Here is a 24,127-nt window from a genome sequence, read left to right on the forward strand (position 1 = left end):
TCCTGACTGGCACGTAACATGATATTAAAGCGGATTTTTCCAGCATTATTGATAAGTTGGGAATTTGTATTATTTACATTAGCCCACCTTAACAAAGAAAATGCAGAAATAGAGTCGCTTAAAGCAAACCAGTATCGCGTAGACGATACAGGGTTGTACGTGAGAATCCCCGACGCACGAAATGAGAGCCCCAATCGAATAAGCAAAACTTTAACGCGACAAAGTGAGCCAGACGATAACTTCTTGACCGAATCTTCTTTCAAACGACATGCATGTTTGACGGGCCACAGTTTGGATAATACGTTTCGCAATGATGACTTTAACCAAACTACACTGAAGAGTCCCAAACAAGATGATTTTGAGGAGCTTCTCGATGGATCTAAGTCAGTCACCTGGAAACACCTAAAAAGTAAGAATCTGTGCTAGTAATATCTGTATGCTAATTTGAGGGTTGAACTGTGTTATGTTCGAGTAATATATTGGTAAAATCTGTTTATCAAGCGTATCAGAGGAGTTGGGATGGATTTTCGGTCTCTGAAGTATATCAGCCAATGTTTCATTGTGGCAAAGATGTACTTTCTATCAAGTTTGCAATGACCCGACACTCAGATCCACACCTGATGATCCGTAAGTAGGGTACCTTTTAATACACAATGTCATGAACTAAATGTTTTACAGCATTGATTAATCTTTTTGTTAAATGTAGGTACAATTGTTTGTTTGTTTGTTACTTCATTGTATGAACACGTATGTTTGATTTCCCTGCTGAAAAATCCAGCATGGACCAGCATGGGAATTATGTTGGTGTATGCTGGTTTGATGCTGGTTTAGCTGGTGGTCACCAGCATACCATCACCAAAACACAACATATGCTGTGTCTTCCTGGTTTGACCAGCATGGGATGCTGGTGCTAATGCTGGTTTGGTGCTGGTTTAGCTGGTGCTAATGCTGGTTTGGTGCTGATGCTGGTTTAGCTGGTGTTCACTAGCAAACCAGCACCAAAACACAACATATGCTGGTTGTGCTGGTATGCTGGATTTTTAGCAGAGTTGTGAATTAGTACATGACAAACATGTTAAAATAAGAAACACTGCATGGGAATTGTTTAGTATGAACTAATGTTGAACCTTGGCTTAAAACATTCTGAAATTGAAATTTGTAAACACAGCTTTACCCACTTTATTGTCTTTTTTTCACTTTTCACACCACAGGACTTTATAAAAATGTTCTATGTGTCTTGTGTTTTTTATTAGTATTAATGATCAACTTACAAGTTTAAGTAGATAGAAAGAAGAGAAACTTTATGTTGGCTTGACAAAGCCTGGCCTGAACATTTTAAACAGTTTATCAGAAGTTGAAGTTTTTATTAAGGCTGATTTAGTAGTTTAGCTGGTTGTTAGCATGTTTACTATAAAGCTAGCATGATTAAGTATGAAGCTAGCATGATTAAATGTGGTATAGCATGAAGCTGGTGTGGTGCTTGCGTGGTGCTGGCATCAAGCTAACATGATGTACCATAAAACTAGCATGATGCTAAAGGACAAGTTCGGTATTTTACACTTAAAGCCCTGTTTTCAGATTGTTTGATGAAATGGAACGCTTTTGACTGAAAGTTGGACATTTGATGCTGGCCAGAGAATTTTCTGGTTTTTGTTATATCACCTCCCACCTCTACAATGTGTGTATAGGTGCACTGGAACAATCCTTCCTAACGTGCATTAAACTTTCGTTTACAAAGACATGAAACTCACGGAGTGGTCAGGGGTGTTCACTGATATGCTCAACAAAAATCGGTGCAAAAGACGCATTCCAACAGGTTTTATCGTAGTCAACTCCATTGACTTGTATTAGATGTGCTGTGAGGTACAGTATTACTCCACGCCAAGAACGTTGTTTGTATTCTTGCAATTGGCAAAGGTGGATTATCGCCACCAACTGGGCTGGAGTGTCTATTATTCAAGCTCTCAACGGAAGAATATACGGGTGTGAGGCGTTTGGAAAAATAGGTCCACAAGTTTACAACGAATGTTAAAACACCTGTTGGAAAGCATCTTTTGCAGCGATTTTTGTGTGAGCATATCAGTCAACACCCCTGACCACTCGGTGAGTTTCACGTCTTTGTAAACGAAAGTTAAATGCATTTTAGGAAGGATTGTTCCAGTGCACCCACGCACACATTGTAGAGGTGGGAGGTGAAACAACAAACACCCGAAAATTCTTGGGGCAGCCACATATGTTGAAATTTCAGTCAAAACCGTTATTTCATCATAAACAATCTGAAAACAGGGCTTTAAGTGTAAAATACCAAACTTGTCCTTTAAGTGGGCACCATTTCTCAGAAATAAAAAGATTTAAAAAGACAAATGAGAGTTCACAATATGTGACCCTGTCTGTGAATATAATCTAAACATGCATGAGATTAGAATCAACAGTTTGATTTCCATCACTGACTTCAGTCTTACATGATGTTACTTGGTCAAGATTAGCGATACCAATATTGTATTTTCACAGAATGTTCACTTTAAGTAGGATGACTATAAAATGACTTTAGCTGGGTTTTTACATACTGGGTCACATAACTTACCTGACTTTCAGCACTTGTTTTTATTATTACTGCCTCAGTTGGACAGTTTTTAATAACAAAATGACAAAATACACATCAAACATTCTATTTTAAGCTTGTACTAAAATAATGCAAAGTGTAAGTGTCTGGTAGTATATCAACGAACTACTTTAAAATGTACACGTTGTTTCATCATATTAGCTGTTTGGATTTCTCAGGACAGCCACAATATAATTAGCTGGCGCAGTTCAATTACCTTCTAACTAAATGACGTCACCCGCTGACATTTCCGACTTCATTAAATAACATTTACAAATTGCAGCCATCTTTACTAATCAAATGCAGATTTAAACATAAACTAAAAAAAATTATTCATTGAATTTAATCTTTTTTTTTAAGGTAAGTGGTTGCAATCAATTTATTTAAGCTACATTTAAACAAAAAAGAATGGTAAAGTAAAATAAAATATAAAACTGTTGTTTAAATGTAGCTTAAATAAATTGATTGCAACCACTTACCTTGAAAAAATGTATTAAATTCAATGAATCATTTTTTTCAGTGTAATACATACATATTCATGCCTAAACTAATCTTAAAACTACATTTTGTGAACCAGAAAAAGTAATATTGAGAGGGCTATATGTCCAAGTTGGCTCTGTTTCAAAATGAATTTGGTTACACGAAAACTACCCAACACTAATAAAATGACTCAGCTGGCTCAACTCAGCCCAACAGGTTTTTAGAGTGTACAATACTTTCTCGATAGAAAGGCAAATGCATTCAAAAGCGTGATTATATGACGATCTTAAGACTCATTAGCTCTTTAAGGAAAATGAGCCAACCCCCTTGTCTCTGACACGTTGATGTAAAGATATTTTGACTGTTTATAATAGGCTTTATCCCCAGCTGCACTACTTCCTGAACTTTAGCCAGGTCCTTGTTTCCTGTCTGCCATTATTGGACAAACTGATTAATCCAGGTGTGCCTGACCTCAGTAGTCAAAACAACAATAATCAGACACACCTGGATTAATCAGTTTGTCCAATAATGGCAGACAGGAAACAAGGAGTTGGCTGAAGTTCAGGAAGTAGTGCAGATGGGCATAAAGCCTATTGCATGTGACCTGTCAGAGTTTATTGCATTAAGTAAATGGGCATTTAAAAATCTCCTGTTTTAGGATTTCTGTAAGTCAGACCTGATTAGAAAATAGTACACTTCTTCAGACCAGTCTGAAGGTCTGTGTAAAATTGTGGAAAGCTGTCGTACAAGTTAGTTTTGTCAAGCCAACATAATAAAATTGCAGATATAACTGAGTGAAGGGAATGTAAGAGAATTGTAAGTTAGGAGAAGTGATTTAAGCAGGGCTGCATTTTCTTTTTTTAATTACATAAAAGAGCTTTTAACACTTGTGAACGAAATCCCAATAATAATGGGTAATCCTTTCACCCCAGTTTGTGTTATTATCATGAATTTTGATATAATATGTTTTCAGAAAAAGTGGCTGGTTCGCACACACACAAGCAGTGCAGATGCATGAAAAGGAGTCATGGGTCGTCATTGTTTTTGAGGATCCTTTTTAAAGAGTGCTATGTTCACAACTGGGTAAGATTCTTTTACTCTAGACTTCTCTTGGCTTAAGCCCGGTGCACACTGTGAGATTTCAGCCACGATTTAGCTGTCTGGGACAAATTTTGAAATCCTAAAAGAATCCTGGAATCCTAGGCTAAAATCTGCCATCTCTGAATGCTAGTTTGACATGTTCACAAACAGCCGATTAATGACGTTGCGATCAAAATTATCCTCTGACAAAATTCTGGCAGTGTCAAAAAATTGAGACACAATCCTGCTATGTGACATCTCCATACGACAACCGGCAGATTAAGAACCAATAGAAGCATAGAACCCAATGACGGAATTAGTGTGACAATAACAAACCGAAAACAGGTTTTCGTTTTTCTTTTTATGCTCAAGACAAATAATGATTAAAATGAATGCTAGATGTTTGCTAGCCTTCACTTCAGCGTATGTTCACCCAGCAGTTGCCAATTAATGACCTAAAACTACGGACACGTTTGTTTGCGTCCGCCCGATTTTTGAAAGTCTTTAAACTCGTACAGTCTGACATTTGACAAAATCTGAGATCATACAATGTGACATGGATTTAACTACGAACTTGATCACACAGTGTGGCAAGCAACAATCCTTAAAAGACTATTTAAAATTGCACAGTGTATACCGGGCTTTATTATGAAAATGCAGTATACATTTATTATAGAAGTCCATGGTGAAGGTATTCCGGTTTATACATGGAAATGTGAAGTTCTTGTTAAAGGGACACAAGGCAGCATTTTTATGTTAATAAATCATCTTCGTAAGTCGGTATATGGTTAAATGACTCATTACATGACGAATGAAGACTCTCTCGCCCGCCCCTACCGTCTGTAGGAAGAATACCCCACTTGCAAGTTCTCTGTATCCGACCCGGTGTCCTTCAGTCTCGTAAAGTCTCAGATATAAGAAAGCATTTACTCCCAGACACTAGGGGGAGCTAGTAGAGAAATAATACTCAGACTTGCCTTGTGTCCCTTTAAAGCCCACAATTCAGTTTTTAAATTGTTATATTTGATACTCAAAATAATTAAATTAAAATGTTTGTTCTTTTTAGTTATCAATATAGTAAATGTTGGTGAATATTACACTGTGGGATAGTTGTATCTTTATATCTGTGTTTTGAAATGTTAATTAATTTAATAGATTTCAAGCATGATACTTAAGTTAAAGGCGCTCTAAGCGAATCTGCGAGACTTCACTTTTTGTTGATGTTTGAACTGTTTTCAAACAAACGGAGCATAGCTAACTCCTCCCCCACCCTTCTGTGCTTTCATGAATTCGCCCAACCCCCACCCCCAAAAACTTTTTGTTTATTGGCTGGAAAACATTTTGTTTTGTGGTGGGAGGTTTGGCCACTGTGTTTATATTGAAGTTTGTAGAGCCTGTGCTGTCTACAGAGATCGCTTTTTACAGTTTGATCAGCAGACAGGCAGCAAGCAGATAGTGAGATGTTTGCTGTATGTAACAAAAAATGTTTTATGGTCTAAGCGCGTGAATTCGCTTAGAGCACCTTTAATGGTTCCAATATAATTTATACAGCCAAGGTAGGTAAACGGTTTTGTCATTCTCCTTGGATGTCCATTATAGTTTTTTATTATCTACTAAAATCAATTACTGTGGTAAGTGATGGGGATCCGAACATTATGTTAAAGGCACATTATGTACGATTTTTGCATTAAAATATCCAAAAATCACTAGAATATTATGCATTTAGTTAATTTGTGTACTTGCATTATCCCAAGAATTTGAATCCAGAGAAATGTTCAATTTCGGAAAGGTGTTGTGTCCTACCTTCGTTGCTTGTCAATGACATCATATCCGCATTTTCCTTAGTTTACGTTTTTTACTGCTGTAGCAATCACAGATGTCTTTGACTTTCATATGGTGCTGCGCTGGCTGATCAGTGTATGACATCAAAGTATTGCAAGAGCGATTATAAGTGCAGTAATGTCGAGACGCTCTTTCGTGACAAAGCTTGACAATAAGGATATCCCAATGGCAAGGAACTGTCACAAAAATTTATCATGTGCTTTTCAGGCATTGCGAATTTAAATATTGCAGAAAAAACGTGCAAAGAGTTCACATTTTCTTGTGTATTATTGCGACGTATTTACCCCATACGTATTTATTTCAGAGTAAACAGTGTCAGTTCTGTGTAAATATAAACCATTCAGGAATTAAACACATGGGTAACAGTATATTGGATATGTGCATTGTTATATTTATTTGTGCTGTTGCTCATAGTGTGGTTATTTTATTAACGTTTACTTTTTTTACAATATTTATATAGGTTTGCTAGTAGTTTTTGGTGTCATAACCTTATTGATTAAGGTTACATGCGTCAAAAAAAATAATCAGGCATGTTGTTTTTTGTTTTGTTTAAGTACTTTTTTTGTGGTGAGACCGGGGAAAATTTTGGCAGGGCGGCAAGTAAAGATCTGAACCACCAGAAAAAAATCCTGGTTTAGCCCATAGACTGTAAAAAAATATGGACGTAGTGTCCGTGACGTCACCCATTGGCTTGTGAAGATCGCTTTTGAAGCTTAATGTAGGCGTTGCCTGCCGTCGCCATCTTGGCCGCGCGTCCCCGCGAATTACTCGCGGAAAACCGAAAATGGGTAAAGAGGCGGGATATGGGTGAAGCTTAGGTGAAACCACGCCCGCCTAGCGCGAGTCTAGTGACAGCAGTGGCTGTTCAACCGACACTCAAGCGGCCACGCCCTTAATTATGCAGAAGTTTAAGGCTTAATATAATCTAAACGGATGAGTTACAAAAAAATTCACCCCCCTCACAGTTGTCATGAAGGGCAAAATTAGCTATATAGGCCAAAAACACTTTTTGTACCAGGCTGTAAACATATTATTTTCTACTGTAAAGTTGGCCATTTTTAACATGGGAGTCTATGGGAATTGACTCCCTTTTGGAGCCAGCCTCAAGCGGCCAGTCGATGAATTGCAGTTTAAGTCACTTCCGTGTTGGCTTCATTAGAGAGATCGGAAGGTTGCCCCTCGGTTTAGCCCTGCTCTACAAGTCGCAAGTCACTTCCTTGATGTTACTTTGGCTCGGTTGGTAGGGCCTAAAAAAAAATTTGTTTGGTTCCGGTTTCCGACCGACCCTGCCAATTTATGTGCGACCCAAATTTATTTTATGAGCTTGGGGAAGAAATAATACACATTAAATAAATACACAAATAAAAAAAATTTGAGGCGAACTATAATTTACCTTTTAGTACAGCACCGTTTTTGTAAAGCACGCGTCCTCCAGCAACAAACAAAGCAGCTACACAGTCGTTAACACAATAGTTCACAGATCGTTGTCGCCACTTACCAAAGCACTGGTAAAGTGGTAATTTTTGGTGTGCATTCGAGATGCTGTTTCGTGAACAGCAACGTGATCTTTTGCCCCGCCGAAAGTTGTAAATTACAGACAAAAAAAGACGAGCTGAACAACGATATGCAAGTGGGCTTTTCTCTTCCAGAGAGCACAAACCAAGGCTCATTTTTGCTGGCAGTAAGTGAATTATAATATTTGAATTTATGGTATTATGACCAGGGCTTGACATTAACACCGCCAAAAGCGGGTAAGATTTCGGCCGTAAGGCGGGTCTGTTTTCTTAAATGTTATGCGAAATGATAAACAATACGCAATGCGACACTGGGAAACTACAACTTCCATGAGCATTCTGCACCCAGAGCAACGCACAGAGATCTGTTGAGAGACGCGCACGCGATCAGCGGGGCGTTGCGGACCAAAACGTCACCTTCCAGAGAGCGCGCGAGAGCTGATGGATTTGCGAATGCACAAGAGGACGCAGTCTGAGCGCATACACACTTCGGGAAAGATAAAACAATTGCATGGAAGTGATTGATTGGATATAAATTGCGTGCAAACTCTCAGGGCAAGAGCGAAGAAAAATTCAGCGCATACCTGAATGCACACGAAATCAAAAGAAACCCGCCATCGAGAGGTTCGCGCATCATTTTAATGTTACAATAATGCCCTCCCGACATTTGTCATTAAAAATCTTAAATCACTTTTATCAGAAACCATTTAGCTTATAAAATACATCTGCATGACAGTAAAATTAATGTACATATCTTGACAGTATTTACTGCTGTTGTTAATAAATATTTAAAGTGGTTATCGATGGGTTTTGTGTTTATCTTTTCAGTTTAGAATTAGTGTTTCTTCTACACCCCTGTTCTACTTTTAATATATTCATTCAAAGTTAATCTATTTATGCCTTACTTACTAGCATGTTTTTCATGCATCTTATATGATCTATACTGATATACCAGCTATATACCAGCTAAATGTTGTCTTAATTCGGGTAGTCAGACTGCATTTGAAATTCAGTCTGCATGTAATTTAGCAAGTAAATTTGCTCGAATTAAAGTAATTTTAGGATGCCAAAGTCAAATTTAATCATATACAATTCAACTTTGGCTAGTACCTTTGAAAAACAACTAGCCACTTTGGCTGGTGAGCAAAAAAGTTAATGTCAAGCCCTGATTATGCTACAAAGAGTTCCACTTTTATACTTTAGCCACAGGCTCACGTAAGATATTTTTCATATCATACAGACAGATTCAACACCGGCCTCCACATATTGCGTTTCGTTATTTATTTATTTTTTTACTTTAAAACACGCAGTGTATTCGTTCAGCTGCATTTACTGCTCTCTCTCGCTCTCTCTCTCTCTCTCTCTCTCTCACACACACACACACACACAAACACAATTAAAAAGAGATAATCCGTGGAGATCCGTGGCTCTGCGCTGCGTGAGACTAACACGCAATATGGCCAAAGTCACCTCAAATATATCCGCTATTCAATTTAAATATTTAACAATTTCCTACCTATCCCTTGCTGCCACTGTAAAAAAAAATAATAATAATAAATTCCCTACCGACCCATGACCTAAACTGACAACCAACCAGAACCAAACTTTTTTTTTTATGCCTAGGGTATTGCAGCACAAAGGTCATAGGTCTGATCTCCAGGGATCACATATAAAGTGTGTATCTTAAATGCATCATAAGTAGCTCTGGATAAAAGGCTTTAAGGAGGTTGCGTCACTGCCGCCATGTTTGCAATGCCTCCAGGTAGCCCTGTCAGATACTGCACAAAAACTATCCCCCAGATGATGTCCTTTAACAGTTGACCCTTGGCTTATTTTTACTGGAAGGCGGGACTAAAGCGTCCATATTGATGGTTGTGATCTCCCCCATTCAAAGCAATGTCTATAATATTAAATGTCTTTGATAAAAGCCCTAACAACCCAAATAATATTTTAACAAATAAACGTCTTGTCGCACTTTAAAATTATATTTATAAAAAAATAAAATGCCAGCTCCCGTGGTAAATGGCAGGCAGTTTCGTTTGTTTTCCCTCTCCCTATAGGTGCGTACGATGGTCAAAGTGAAAAATCAAATGTGATTTTGTTAGTTATTGTTAGTTCTGCTTACGACATAGAAACGTAAAACCAAAAGATCTGCATATTTGTACAGCAGAGTGAAGCAAAATTTACATCAGGATAGCAAAGGACACCTGCATTCACGAGCTACATTTGCCGCAATGTCATCAGCCAGATAACAGAGGTACAGTGTTCGATCTGCTTGGAGACAGTTGTTTGTGGAAAGAAATTTGCAACACAAGATTTGCTTGGTAGTATTTTTTGTGCCAAACTATATTCCCTTATGATCACTTACTGCTTTGCCAATGACATCATGCAGTGTTGACTGTTCTCAACAAATCAAAAAATATCAATGCAGTCCTCTGATGACTGCTCGCCTGAACAGTTTTTTTTTCAATTTTCAATTTGGCTGTTTCTCACTGAAAAAAAGATTCATTTAATTTAATAAATTTTTTAAGGTAAGTGGTTGCAATCAATTTATTTAAGCTACATTTAAACAAAAAAGATTAGTAAAGTAAAAATATAAAACTTTTGTTTAAATGTAGCTTAAATAAATTGATTTCAACCACTTACCTTAAACAAATTGATTAAATTCAATGAATAATTTTTTTCAGTGCAATATGCATTCTTCAGCGATCTTGCATCCTTGTGTTCTCGCTCTACGTCATTATTAACCGTCAAATTTCAATTCCAATTGTCAAAAACGCAAGTACAGAGGACGCATGAAAATACCTGGATGTGTTCTTGATATCGAGGATGCATCGATTGCAGACTTGCGTGCTGAAATCGCTTTACGCCCCATAAGTCTTTGCTGCAAAACGATGGCAGAGGAAGTATTAAAAGGAAGTATACATTTTAAGTATTAAATACAAAAAATGCAAATTTGATATTTAAATGTATGTTTTATTGGCATATAACAAGTAATCTTAATTGAGTTTCTTATTTTAAATTATTATTATTATTTCTTGACAAGGTATCTGAAATATTTACGTATTGGCCATTACAAAATGACATAATAAAAATATGTGATTATGAAGATTAATCACATAGAAAAATAAATGATTTTTGGCATATGTGTGTGTGCTGTGTAATTATGTATATGTAAATACACACATTCATGTATGTATTAAAGAAACATTTACATGTGTTTATGTATTTTTATATATTTTATAATATATAAAATAATAAAGTGTGTATATAAAAATAAAAAAATTCTGAAATGAATATGTATGTGTGTGTGGTTGAATATACATAATACTTACACACAATACACGCATTACGCAAAAATAACTTATTTTGTATGCGATTAATCGCGATTAATCTTTGCCCAGCACTACAAATAATGTATATACTAATGCATGTTGCAATGTTGAATCTGGGAAGGTCAGTTGACCAACAGGTAGATCGTACACGTCTCAATTCTCACAATAGCATTCTGTGTTCTCGCGACTCAATTTCATTCTTCTAAGGTTGCCTGGCAAGACCAATCTCTGAGAACGCAAGTCCGTTATTTGCGTTCATGGAATTAAGAGCCAGCCTTTGTATCTACTCTCTTTTGAACTTTAAGGCTTAATATTATTTAGACGGATGAGTTACAAAAAATTCACCCACCTCACAGTTGTCATGAAAGGCAAAATTAGCTATATAGACAAAAAAAAATTTTTGTACCAGGCTATAGACGGTTTCATCGGACGCACGTGATACACGTCTGGATCCGAACTTTACTTCTGGTTTCGTTTTTTCAATGGTCTGACTAGTTACTAAACTGATCTCCTGAACAAATGCCTCGTCGAAAATAACAAATGTTTTGGTTTCCTAGGTAATCTGTGTTTTTGCTTGTTATATAAATAAACTACGTTTAAAGTACTTTGTTATTTATTCTTAGCGGAGTTTACCGGAAGTTACGTGTGGACCGCGACAGCCGCTTGTTTATGTTGTTACTGCTGAAACGGTCTATAAACATAATATTTTCTTTTGTAAATTTGGGAATATTAACATGGAAGTTAACTCCCTTTTGGATCAAACCTCGAGCGGTCAGTCGATAAATTTCAGTTTAAGTCACTTCTGTATTGGCTTCATCAGAGAGATGGGAAGGTTGCCCCTCGGTTTGAACGTGAACTGACAGATACACTTAATCATGACAATATCATCTTAATTTTTATGTGGAAGCCCCGTCATCTCAGTCTAATGTAGTACATGTAAAGGTGAGTTTAAACATTTTCTTAATTTTTATGTTGCTGTTATTTAAAAGGTGGCTTTGGCTCTTTGAAACATGCTGCCTTGCATTTTTGACTGTTTTTATACTCTAAGCTTTGCCCTCCCTGTTAATATATATATCTCAAACATCTTTAAGGAACAGACCAACTATTAACCAACATTCTAAATAATTCTTAATTTCACAGATTAGAGGCGAAAAGAAATACTTTTCTTCAAGAGTGCTTTACTTTGATCGCCTTCTCTTGAGGAATTTGTCTGGCATCGCCACTTGTCATGCTAACATCCTACCTCACAATATGCCTTCTACTGAAGCATCACCTGAAGTTGTTTGTGGAAAGTCATATATGATTGTGAAATGGCCATCCAAGATGATAATAAATGCCAAAGTGTTTGGTGAGTGCTTCTTACTGATCTATAATTTTTGTAGGTCTTTCTAATTATATATTGAAACATTTAACTGTTAATCCAGACTTTACATGCAAAACAGCTGTGTTTACAGAGCTTTCAGTAAAAACTGTCAATTAAGGTTGAGTTAGTTTGTGTGATTGTTGCAAAAAACACTTAAAGTATTTACAGTTGACAATATTTTTAAACTAGTTAGACAATACATGAAATTAAGAAGCTATCAATTTTTTAACAAGGTGTGCCCATGCCTGAATCCTGCCCAGTCCTTTGGAAAAATCAACATAGTGTCTTTGTGAAAATGAAGCACTCATCAACTGAGGTATGACTCTATCAGTGTACATTTGAAGTTTTACGTTCATTTTTGTTTTAAAATCTTACATGTTGCAAACTACTAATTTGTGCCATGTCTCTAAAGGGCTGTATTGTCCAGCTGGATTATCTTGATATGACTGGAGAAGAGCGAAATATCACCGTGTCCTGTGTTCAACACAAAGTCCGATTTGAAAGATCTGTCCGAACACAAAAACGGGACTCATTTGATTTTACTACTGCTCCAAGTATTGTCACTACCACAGAATTTAAAGTTCCACCTGGTTTAACAACGGGTGAAGATTTATTTGAAGATTTTAGGTCAGATTTAAATTTGGATAATTCTGACATGTGGGATGTTTATGTAATTCCTACAGTTTCTCCCCATCCGCTTGATGAAACGCTTACAACCAACACACCAGCAAGTACCTCTAAAAAGCCAGACTTAATCACTGAATTTGTGAGTTCTACAGGGGAAGCAGTTGTAGATGTTTGGCCAGGTTTTGATGAGTATGATCTATGGGACCTTATTTCCACAGTTCCTTCTAAGGTACTTAAAGAAACAACCCATCAGACCTTTACAGCATCAAGCAGACCTTTTCAGTCAAACGCTGCTACATGGGCAAGCACAACCAAAAGCGTGGTGGATACTGCTCGTGTCACTGGTGCTAATGATGAGTATGAATTTGGGGTGAGGTTCTCAGTTGTGCCACGGGTTTCATGGAAACCTGAAGCTGTGACATCAGTTCAAGATATGACACCTACTAAAGCACCAGCCATTACTGAGACAATGTCTTCACCCAAAACATTTGTTGAACCTACTTCTGAAGCACTTACCTTACCTGAAACTTTGCCTGTTTTTGTAACAGATGTAAAAGTCACCAATGCAATGTCCCCTATCACAGCCTTGGAGGAGTTTTGGTCATTTGGTGCTTCAACAAAAGAAATTACATTGGATTTTGCTCGCTCAGTTAGCACCCCAGATGTTATATTGCAACCTTTCGCACCTGCAGTCATGATTACTGAAGCACCAGCCATTACAGAGACAATGTCTTCACCCAAAACATTTGTTGAACCTACTTCTGAAGCACTTACCTCAGCTGAAACTTTACCTGTTCTTGTAACAGATGCGAAAATCACCACTGCAATGGACACTATAACAACTTCGGTAGACTTTTGGCCATTTGAGGCTTCAACAAAAGGAATAACATTGGACTGTGCTCCCTCAGTTAGCAAACCAGATGTTATATTGCAACCTTTCACACCTGGAGTGATGGTTACTGAATCACCAGCCATTACTGAGACAATGTCTTCAACCAAAACATTTGATGAACCTACTTCTGAAGCACTTACCTCAGCTGAAACTTTACTTGATCTTGTAACAGATGGGAAAATCACCACTGCAATGGACACTATAACAACTTCGGTAGACTTTTGGCCATTTGCGGCTTCAACAAAGGGCATTACATTGGATTGTGCTCCCTCAGTTAGCACACCAAATATTATATTGCAACCTGTCACACCTGCAGTGATGGTTACTGAAGCACCAGCCATTACTGAGACAATGTCTTCACCCAAAATATTTGATGAACCTACATCTGAAGCACTAACCTCAGCTGAAACTTTACCTGTTTTTGTAACCGATGCTAAAATCACCACTGCAATGGAAACTATCACAACTTCGGAAGACTTTTGGCCAATTGCTGCTTCAACTGAAGAAATCCCATTGGATTGTGCTCCCTCAGTTAGCACAACATCAGTTTCACTGGAAACATACACGACTGCTGGAGGAACCACCTCAGCTGAAACTACACCTGTTGCCACAGATGGTAGTAGTACAACTGAAGAAATACCATCTGCAACCACTCCTTTAGTGAGCACTACAGCAGTTTCATTAGAAACGTCAACACCTGCAAGTACAACTTCTGGAAAGACTACCTCAGCTGAAACGACACTTGTCGCCACAACTCCCCATGAAACTACTTCTGCTGTTGAAACTAGCACTGTTGTGGGTACTACAACTGAAAAAATAACAACTGCAACTACTCCTTTAGCTAGCACATCAACTGCAACTACTCCTTTAGCTAGCACAACAACAGTTTCATTGGAAACATCAACACCTGCAAGAACAACTGTTAGGGAGACTACTTCAGCTGAAATGACACCTGTCGCCACAACTCCCCATGAAACTACTGCTGTTGAAACAAGCACTGTTGTGGGTACTACAACTGAAAAAATAACAACTGCAACTACTCCTCTAGCTAGCACGACAACTGCAACTACTCCTCTAGCTAGCACGACAACTGCAACTACTCCTCTAGCTAGCACGACAACTGCAACTACTCCTCTAGCTAGCACGACAACTGCAACTACTCCTCTAGCTAGCACGACAACTGCAACTACTCCTCTAGCTAGCACGACAACTGCAACTACTCCTCTAGCTAGCACGACAACTGCAACTACTCCTCTAGCTAGCACGACAACTGCAACTACTCCTCTAGCTAGCACGACAACTGCAACTACTCCTCTAGCTAGCACGACAACTGCAACTACTCCTCTAGCTAGCACGACAACTGCAACTACTCCTCTAGCTAGCACGACAACTGCAACTACTCCTCTAGCTAGCACGACAACTGCAACTACTCCTCTAGCTAGCACGACAACTGCAACTACTCCTCTAGCTAGCACGACAACTGCAACTACTCCTCTAGCTAGCACGACAACTGCAACTACTCCTCTAGCTAGCACGACAACTGCAACTACTCCTCTAGCTAGCACGACAACTGCAACTACTCCTCTAGCTAGCACGACAACTGCAACTACTCCTCTAGCTAGCACGACAACTGCAACTACTCCTCTAGCTAGCACGACAACTGCAACTACTCCTCTAGCTAGCACGACAACTGCAACTACTCCTCTAGCTAGCACGACAACTGCAACTACTCCTCTAGCTAGCACGACAACTGCAACTACTCCTCTAGCTAGCACGACAACTGCAACTACTCCTCTAGCTAGCACGACAACTGCAACTACTCCTCTAGCTAGCACGACAACTGCAACTACTCCTCTAGCTAGCACGACAACTGCAACTACTCCTCTAGCTAGCACGACAACTGCAACTACTCCTCTAGCTAGCACGACAACTGCAACTACTCCTCTAGCTAGCACGACAACTGCAACTACTCCTCTAGCTAGCACGACAACTGCAACTACTCCTCTAGCTAGCACGACAACTGCAACTACTCCTCTAGCTAGCACGACAACTGCAACTACTCCTCTAGCTAGCACGACAACTGCAACTACTCCTCTAGCTAGCACGACAACTGCAACTACTCCTCTAGCTAGCACGACAACTGCAACTACTCCTCTAGCTAGCACGACAACTGCAACTACTCCTCTAGCTAGCACGACAACTGCAACTACTCCTCTAGCTAGCACGACAACTGCAACTACTCCTCTAGCTAGCACGACAACTGCAACTACTCCTCTAGCTAGCACGACAACTGCAACTACTCCTCTAGCTAGCACGACAACTGCAACTACTCCTCTAGCTAGCACGACAACTGCAACTACTCCTCTAGCTAGCACGACAACTGCAACTACTCCTCTAGCTAGCACGACAACTGCAACTACTCCTCTAGCTAGCACGACAACTGCAACTACTCCTCTAGCTAGCACGACAACTGCAACTACTCCTCTAGCTAGCACGACAACTGCAACTACTCCTCTAGCTAGCACGACAACTGCAACTACTCCTCTAGCTAGCACGACAACTGCAACTACTCCTCTAGCTAGCACGACAACTGCAACTACTCCTCTAGCTAGCACGACAACTGCAACTACTCCTCTAGCTAGCACGACAACTGCAACTACTCCTCTAGCTAGCACGACAACTGCAACTACTCCTCTAGCTAGCACGACAACTGCAACTACTCCTCTAGCTAGCACGACAACTGCAACTACTCCTCTAGCTAGCACGACAACTGCAACTACTCCTCTAGCTAGCACGACAACTGCAACTACTCCTCTAGCTAGCACGACAACTGCAACTACTCCTCTAGCTAGCACGACAACTGCAACTACTCCTCTAGCTAGCACGACAACTGCAACTACTCCTCTAGCTAGCACGACAACTGCAACTACTCCTCTAGCTAGCACGACAACTGCAACTACTCCTCTAGCTAGCACGACAACTGCAACTACTCCTCTAGCTAGCACGACAACTGCAACTACTCCTCTAGCTAGCACGACAACTGCAACTACTCCTCTAGCTAGCACGACAACTGCAACTACTCCTCTAGCTAGCACGACAACTGCAACTACTCCTCTAGCTAGCACGACAACTGCAACTACTCCTCTAGCTAGCACGACAACTGCAACTACTCCTCTAGCTAGCACGACAACTGCAACTACTCCTCTAGCTAGCACGACAACTGCAACTACTCCTCTAGCTAGCACGACAACTGCAACTACTCCTCTAGCTAGCACGACAACTGCAACTACTCCTCTAGCTAGCACGACAACTGCAACTACTCCTCTAGCTAGCACGACAACTGCAACTACTCCTCTAGCTAGCACGACAACTGCAACTACTCCTCTAGCTAGCACGACAACTGCAACTACTCCTCTAGCTAGCACGACAACTGCAACTACTCCTCTAGCTAGCACGACAACTGCAACTACTCCTCTAGCTAGCACGACAACTGCAACTACTCCTCCCCTCTAGCTAGCACGACAACTGCAACTACTCCTCTAGCTAGCACGACAACTGCAACTACTCCTCTAGCTAGCACGACAACTGCAACTACTCCTCTAGCTAGCACGACAACTGCAACTACTCCTCTAGCTAGCACGACAACTGCAACTACTCCTCTAGCTAGCACGACAACTGCAACTACTCCTCTAGCTAGCACGACAACTGCAACTACTCCTCTAGCTAGCACGACAACTGCAACTACTCCTCTAGCTAGCACGACAACTGCAACTACTCCTCTAGCTAGCACGACAACTGCAACTACTCCTCTAGCTAGCACGACAACTGCAACTACTCCTCTAGCTAGCACGACAACTGCAACTACTCCTCTAGCTAGCACGACAACTGCAACTACTCCTCTAGCTAGCACGACAACTGCAACTACTCCTCTAGCTAGCACGACAACTGCAACTACTCCTCTAGCTAGCACGACAACTGCAACTACTCCTCTAGCTAGCACGACAACTGCAACTACTCCTCTAGCTAGCACGACAACTGCAACTACTCCTCTAGCTAGCACGACAACTGCAACTACTCCTCTAGCTAGCACGACAACTGCAACTACTCCTCTAGCTAGCACGACAACTGCAACTACTCCTCTAGCTAGCACGACAACTGCAACTACTCCTCTAGCTAGCACGACAACTGCAACTACTCCTCTAGCTAGCACGACAACTGCAACTACTCCTCTAGCTAGCACGACAACTGCAACTACTCCTCTAGCTAGCACGACAACTGCAACTACTCCTCTAGCTAGCACGACAACTGCAACTACTCCTCTAGCTAGCACGACAACTGCAACTACTCCTCTAGCTAGCACGACAACTGCAACTACTCCTCTAGCTAGCACGACAACTGCAACTACTCCTCTAGCTAGCACGACAACTGCAACTACTCCTCTAGCTAGCACGACAACTGCAACTACTCCTCTAGCTAGCACGACAACTGCAACTACTCCTCTAGCTAGCACGACAACTGCAACTACTCCTCTAGCTAGCACGACAACTGCAACTACTCCTCTAGCTAGCACGACAACTGCAACTACTCCTCTAGCTAGCACGACAACTGCAACTACTCCTCTAGCTAGCACGACAACTGCAACTACTCCTCTAGCTAGCACGACAACTGCAACTACTCCTCTAGCTAGCACGACAACTGCAACTACTCCTCTAGCTAGCACGACAACTGCAACTACTCCTCTAGCTAGCACGACAACTGCAACTACTCCTCTAGCTAGCACGACAACTGCAACTACTCCTCTAGCTAGCACGACAACTGCAACTACTCCTCTAGCTAGCACGACAACTGCAACTACTCCTCTAGCTAGCACGACAACTGCAACTACTCCTCTAGCTAGCACGACAACTGCAACTACTCCTCTAGCTAGCACGACAACTGCAACTACTCCTCTAGCTAGCACGACAACTGCAACTACTCCTCTAGCTAGCACGACAACTGCAACTACTCCTCTAGCTAGCACGACAACTGCAACTACTCCTCTAGCTAGCACGACAACTGCAACTACTCCTCTAGCTAGCACGACAACTGCAACTACTCCTCTAGCTAGCACGACAACTGCAACTACTCCTCTAGCTAGCACGACAACTGCAACTACTCCTCTAGCTAGCACGACAACTGCAACTACTCCTCTAGCTAGCACGACAACTGCAACTACTCCTCTAGCTAGCACGACAACTGCAACTACTCCTCTAGCTAGCACGACAACTGCAACTACTCCTCTAGCTAGCACGACAACTGCAACTACTCCTCTAGCTAGCACGACAACTGCAACTACTCCTCTAGCTAGCACGACAACTGCAACTACTCCTCTAGCTAGCACGACAACTGCAACTACTCCTCTAGCTAGCACGACAACTGCAACTACTCCTCTAGCTAGCACGACAACTGCAACTACTCCTCTAGCTAGCACGACAACTGCAACTACTCCTCTAGCTAGCACGACAACTGCAACTACTCCTCTAGCTAGCACGACAACTGCAACTACTCCTCTAGCTAGCACGACAACTGCAACTACTCCTCTAGCTAGCACGACAACTGCAACTACTCCTCTAGCTAGCACGACAACTGCAACTACTCCTCTAGCTAGCACGACAACTGCAACTACTCCTCTAGCTAGCACGACAACTGCAACTACTCCTCTAGCTAGCACGACAACTGCAACTACTCCTCTAGCTAGCACGACAACTGCAACTACTCCTCTAGCTAGCACGACAACTGCAACTACTCCTCTAGCTAGCACGACAACTGCAACTACTCCTCTAGCTAGCACGACAACTGCAACTACTCCTCTAGCTAGCACGACAACTGCAACTACTCCTCTAGCTAGCACGACAACTGCAACTACTCCTCTAGCTAGCACGACAACTGCAACTACTCCTCTAGCTAGCACGACAACTGCAACTACTCCTCTAGCTAGCACGACAACTGCAACTACTCCTCTAGCTAGCACGACAACTGCAACTACTCCTCTAGCTAGCACGACAACTGCAACTACTCCTCTAGCTAGCACGACAACTGCAACTACTCCTCTAGCTAGCACGACAACTGCAACTACTCCTCTAGCTAGCACGACAACTGCAACTACTCCTCTAGCTAGCACGACAACTGCAACTACTCCTCTAGCTAGCACGACAACTGCAACTACTCCTCTAGCTAGCACGACAACTGCAACTACTCCTCTAGCTAGCACGACAACTGCAACTACTCCTCTAGCTAGCACGACAACTGCAACTACTCCTCTAGCTAGCACGACAACTGCAACTACTCCTCTAGCTAGCACGACAACTGCAACTACTCCTCTAGCTAGCACGACAACTGCAACTACTCCTCTAGCTAGCACGACAACTGCAACTACTCCTCTAGCTAGCACGACAACTGCAACTACTCCTCTAGCTAGCACGACAACTGCAACTACTCCTCTAGCTAGCACGACAACTGCAACTACTCCTCTAGCTAGCACGACAACTGCAACTACTCCTCTAGCTAGCACGACAACTGCAACTACTCCTCTAGCTAGCACGACAACTGCAACTACTCCTCTAGCTAGCACGACAACTGCAACTACTCCTCTAGCTAGCACGACAACTGCAACTACTCCTCTAGCTAGCACGACAACTGCAACTACTCCTCTAGCTAGCACGACAACTGCAACTACTCCTCTAGCTAGCACGACAACTGCAACTACTCCTCTAGCTAGCACGACAACTGCAACTACTCCTCTAGCTAGCACGACAACTGCAACTACTCCTCTAGCTAGCACGACAACTGCAACTACTCCTCTAGCTAGCACGACAACTGCAACTACTCCTCTAGCTAGCACGACAACTGCAACTACTCCTCTAGCTAGCACGACAACTGCAACTACTCCTCTAGCTAGCACGACAACTGCAACTACTCCTCTAGCTAGCACGACAACTGCAACTACTCCTCTAGCTAGCACGACAACTGCAACTACTCCTCTAGCTAGCACGACAACTGCAACTACTCCTCTAGCTAGCACGACAACTGCAACTACTCCTCTAGCTAGCACGACAACTGCAACTACTCCTCTAGCTAGCACGACAACTGCAACTACTCCTCTAGCTAGCACGACAACTGCAACTACTCCTCTAGCTAGCACGACAACTGCAACTACTCCTCTAGCTAGCACGACAACTGCAACTACTCCTCTAGCTAGCACGACAACTGCAACTACTCCTCTAGCTAGCACGACAACTGCAACTACTCCTCTAGCTAGCACGACAACTGCAACTACTCCTCTAGCTAGCACGACAACTGCAACTACTCCTCTAGCTAGCACGACAACTGCAACTACTCCTCTAGCTAGCACGACAACTGCAACTACTCCTCTAGCTAGCACGACAACTGCAACTACTCCTCTAGCTAGCACGACAACTGCAACTACTCCTCTAGCTAGCACGACAACTGCAACTACTCCTCTAGCTAGCACGACAACTGCAACTACTCCTCTAGCTAGCACGACAACTGCAACTACTCCTCTAGCTAGCACGACAACTGCAACTACTCCTCTAGCTAGCACGACAACTGCAACTACTCCTCTAGCTAGCACGACAACTGCAACTACTCCTCTAGCTAGCACGACAACTGCAACTACTCCTCTAGCTAGCACGACAACTGCAACTACTCCTCTAGCTAGCACGACAACTGCAACTACTCCTCTAGCTAGCACGACAACTGCAACTACTCCTCTAGCTAGCACGACAACTGCAACTACTCCTCTAGCTAGCACGACAACTGCAACTACTCCTCTAGCTAGCACGACAACTGCAACTACTCCTCTAGCTAGCACGACAACTGCAACTACTCCTCTAGCTAGCACGACAACTGCAACTACTCCTCTAGCTAGCACGACAACTGCAACTACTCCTCTAGCTAGCACGACAACTGCAACTACTCCTCTAGCTAGCACGACAACTGCAACTACTCCTCTAGCTAGCACGACAACTGCAACTACTCCTCTAGCTAGCACGACAACTGCAACTACTCCTCTAGCTAGCACGACAACTGCAACTACTCCTCTAGCTAGCACGACAACTGCAACTACTCCTCTAGCTAGCACGACAACTGCAACTACTCCTCTAGCTAGCACGACAACTGCAACTACTCCTCTAGCTAGCACGACAACTGCAACTACTCCTCTAGCTAGCACGACAACTGCAACTACTCCTCTAGCTAGCACGACAACTGCAACTACTCCTCTAGCTAGCACGACAACTGCAACTACTCCTCTAGCTAGCACGACAACTGCAACTACTCCTCTAGCTAGCACGACAACTGCAACTACTCCTCTAGCTAGCACGACAACTGCAACTACTCCTCTAGCTAGCACGACAACTGCAACTACTCCTCTAGCTAGCACGACAACTGCAACTACTCCTCTAGCTAGCACGACAACTGCAACTACTCCTCTAGCTAGCACGACAACTGCAACTACTCCTCTAGCTAGCACGACAACTGCAACTACTCCTCTAGCTAGCACGACAACTGCAACTACTCCTCTAGCTAGCACGACAACTGCAACTACTCCTCTAGCTAGCACGACAACTGCAACTACTCCTCTAGCTAGCACGACAACTGCAACTACTCCTCTAGCTAGCACGACAACTGCAACTACTCCTCTAGCTAGCACGACAACTGCAACTACTCCTCTAGCTAGCACGACAACTGCAACTACTCCTCTAGCTAGCACGACAACTGCAACTACTCCTCTAGCTAGCACGACAACTGCAACTACTCCTCTAGCTAGCACGACAACTGCAACTACTCCTCTAGCTAGCACGACAACTGCAACTACTCCTCTAGCTAGCACGACAACTGCAACTACTCCTCTAGCTAGCACGACAACTGCAACTACTCCTCTAGCTAGCACGACAACTGCAACTACTCCTCTAGCTAGCACGACAACTGCAACTACTCCTCTAGCTAGCACGACAACTGCAACTACTCCTCTAGCTAGCACGACAACTGCAACTACTCCTCTAGCTAGCACGACAACTGCAACTACTCCTCTAGCTAGCACGACAACTGCAACTACTCCTCTAGCTAGCACGACAACTGCAACTACTCCTCTAGCTAGCACGACAACTGCAACTACTCCTCTAGCTAGCACGACAACTGCAACTACTCCTCTAGCTAGCACGACAACTGCAACTACTCCTCTAGCTAGCACGACAACTGCAACTACTCCTCTAGCTAGCACGACAACTGCAACTACTCCTCTAGCTAGCACGACAACTGCAACTACTCCTCTAGCTAGCACGACAACTGCAACTACTCCTCTAGCTAGCACGACAACTGCAACTACTCCTCTAGCTAGCACGACAACTGCAACTACTCCTCTAGCTAGCACGACAACTGCAACTACTCCTCTAGCTAGCACGACAACTGCAACTACTCCTCTAGCTAGCACGACAACTGCAACTACTCCTCTAGCTAGCACGACAACTGCAACTACTCCTCTAGCTAGCACGACAACTGCAACTACTCCTCTAGCTAGCACGACAACTGCAACTACTCCTCTAGCTAGCACGACAACTGCAACTACTCCTCTAGCTAGCACGACAACTGCAACTACTCCTCTAGCTAGCACGACAACTGCAACTACTCCTCTAGCTAGCACGACAACTGCAACTACTCCTCTAGCTAGCACGACAACTGCAACTACTCCTCTAGCTAGCACGACAACTGCAACTACTCCTCTAGCTAGCACGACAACTGCAACTACTCCTCTAGCTAGCACGACAACTGCAACTACTCCTCTAGCTAGCACGACAACTGCAACTACTCCTCTAGCTAGCACGACAACTGCAACTACTCCTCTAGCTAGCACGACAACTGCAACTACTCCTCTAGCTAGCACGACAACTGCAACTACTCCTCTAGCTAGCACGACAACTGCAACTACTCCTCTAGCTAGCACGACAACTGCAACTACTCCTCTAGCTAGCACGACAACTGCAACTACTCCTCTAGCTAGCACGACAACTGCAACTACTCCTCTAGCTAGCACGACAACTGCAACTACTCCTCTAGCTAGCACGACAACTGCAACTACTCCTCTAGCTAGCACGACAACTGCAACTACTCCTCTAGCTAGCACGACAACTGCAACTACTCCTCTAGCTAGCACGACAACTGCAACTACTCCTCTAGCTAGCACGACAACTGCAACTACTCCTCTAGCTAGCACGACAACTGCAACTACTCCTCTAGCTAGCACGACAACTGCAACTACTCCTCTAGCTAGCACGACAACTGCAACTACTCCTCTAGCTAGCACGACAACTGCAACTACTCCTCTAGCTAGCACGA

The 24,127-nt window shown here is 42.4% G+C and overlaps 1 protein-coding gene across 1 annotated transcript in view; it reads left to right on the forward strand.

The window, feature by feature from the left end:
* LOC129454596 (uncharacterized) overlaps positions 1 to 24,127 on the forward strand; it is a 67,824-nt gene continuing 43,697 nt past the window's right edge. The window contains exons 1-6 of the mRNA XM_073858722.1: positions 1 to 409; positions 502 to 627; positions 4,056 to 4,165; positions 11,994 to 12,201; positions 12,450 to 12,532; positions 12,629 to 14,966. Of these exons, the coding sequence (XP_073714823.1) occupies positions 19 to 409; positions 502 to 627; positions 4,056 to 4,165; positions 11,994 to 12,201; positions 12,450 to 12,532; positions 12,629 to 14,966 (3,256 nt within the window). The 5' untranslated portion in view covers positions 1 to 18. The remainder of the gene's footprint in view (positions 410 to 501; positions 628 to 4,055; positions 4,166 to 11,993; positions 12,202 to 12,449; positions 12,533 to 12,628; positions 14,967 to 24,127) is intronic.

Source organism: Misgurnus anguillicaudatus, chromosome 20, assembly GCF_027580225.2.
Source record: "Misgurnus anguillicaudatus chromosome 20, ASM2758022v2, whole genome shotgun sequence".
Lineage (NCBI taxonomy): Eukaryota > Metazoa > Chordata > Actinopteri > Cypriniformes > Cobitidae > Misgurnus > Misgurnus anguillicaudatus.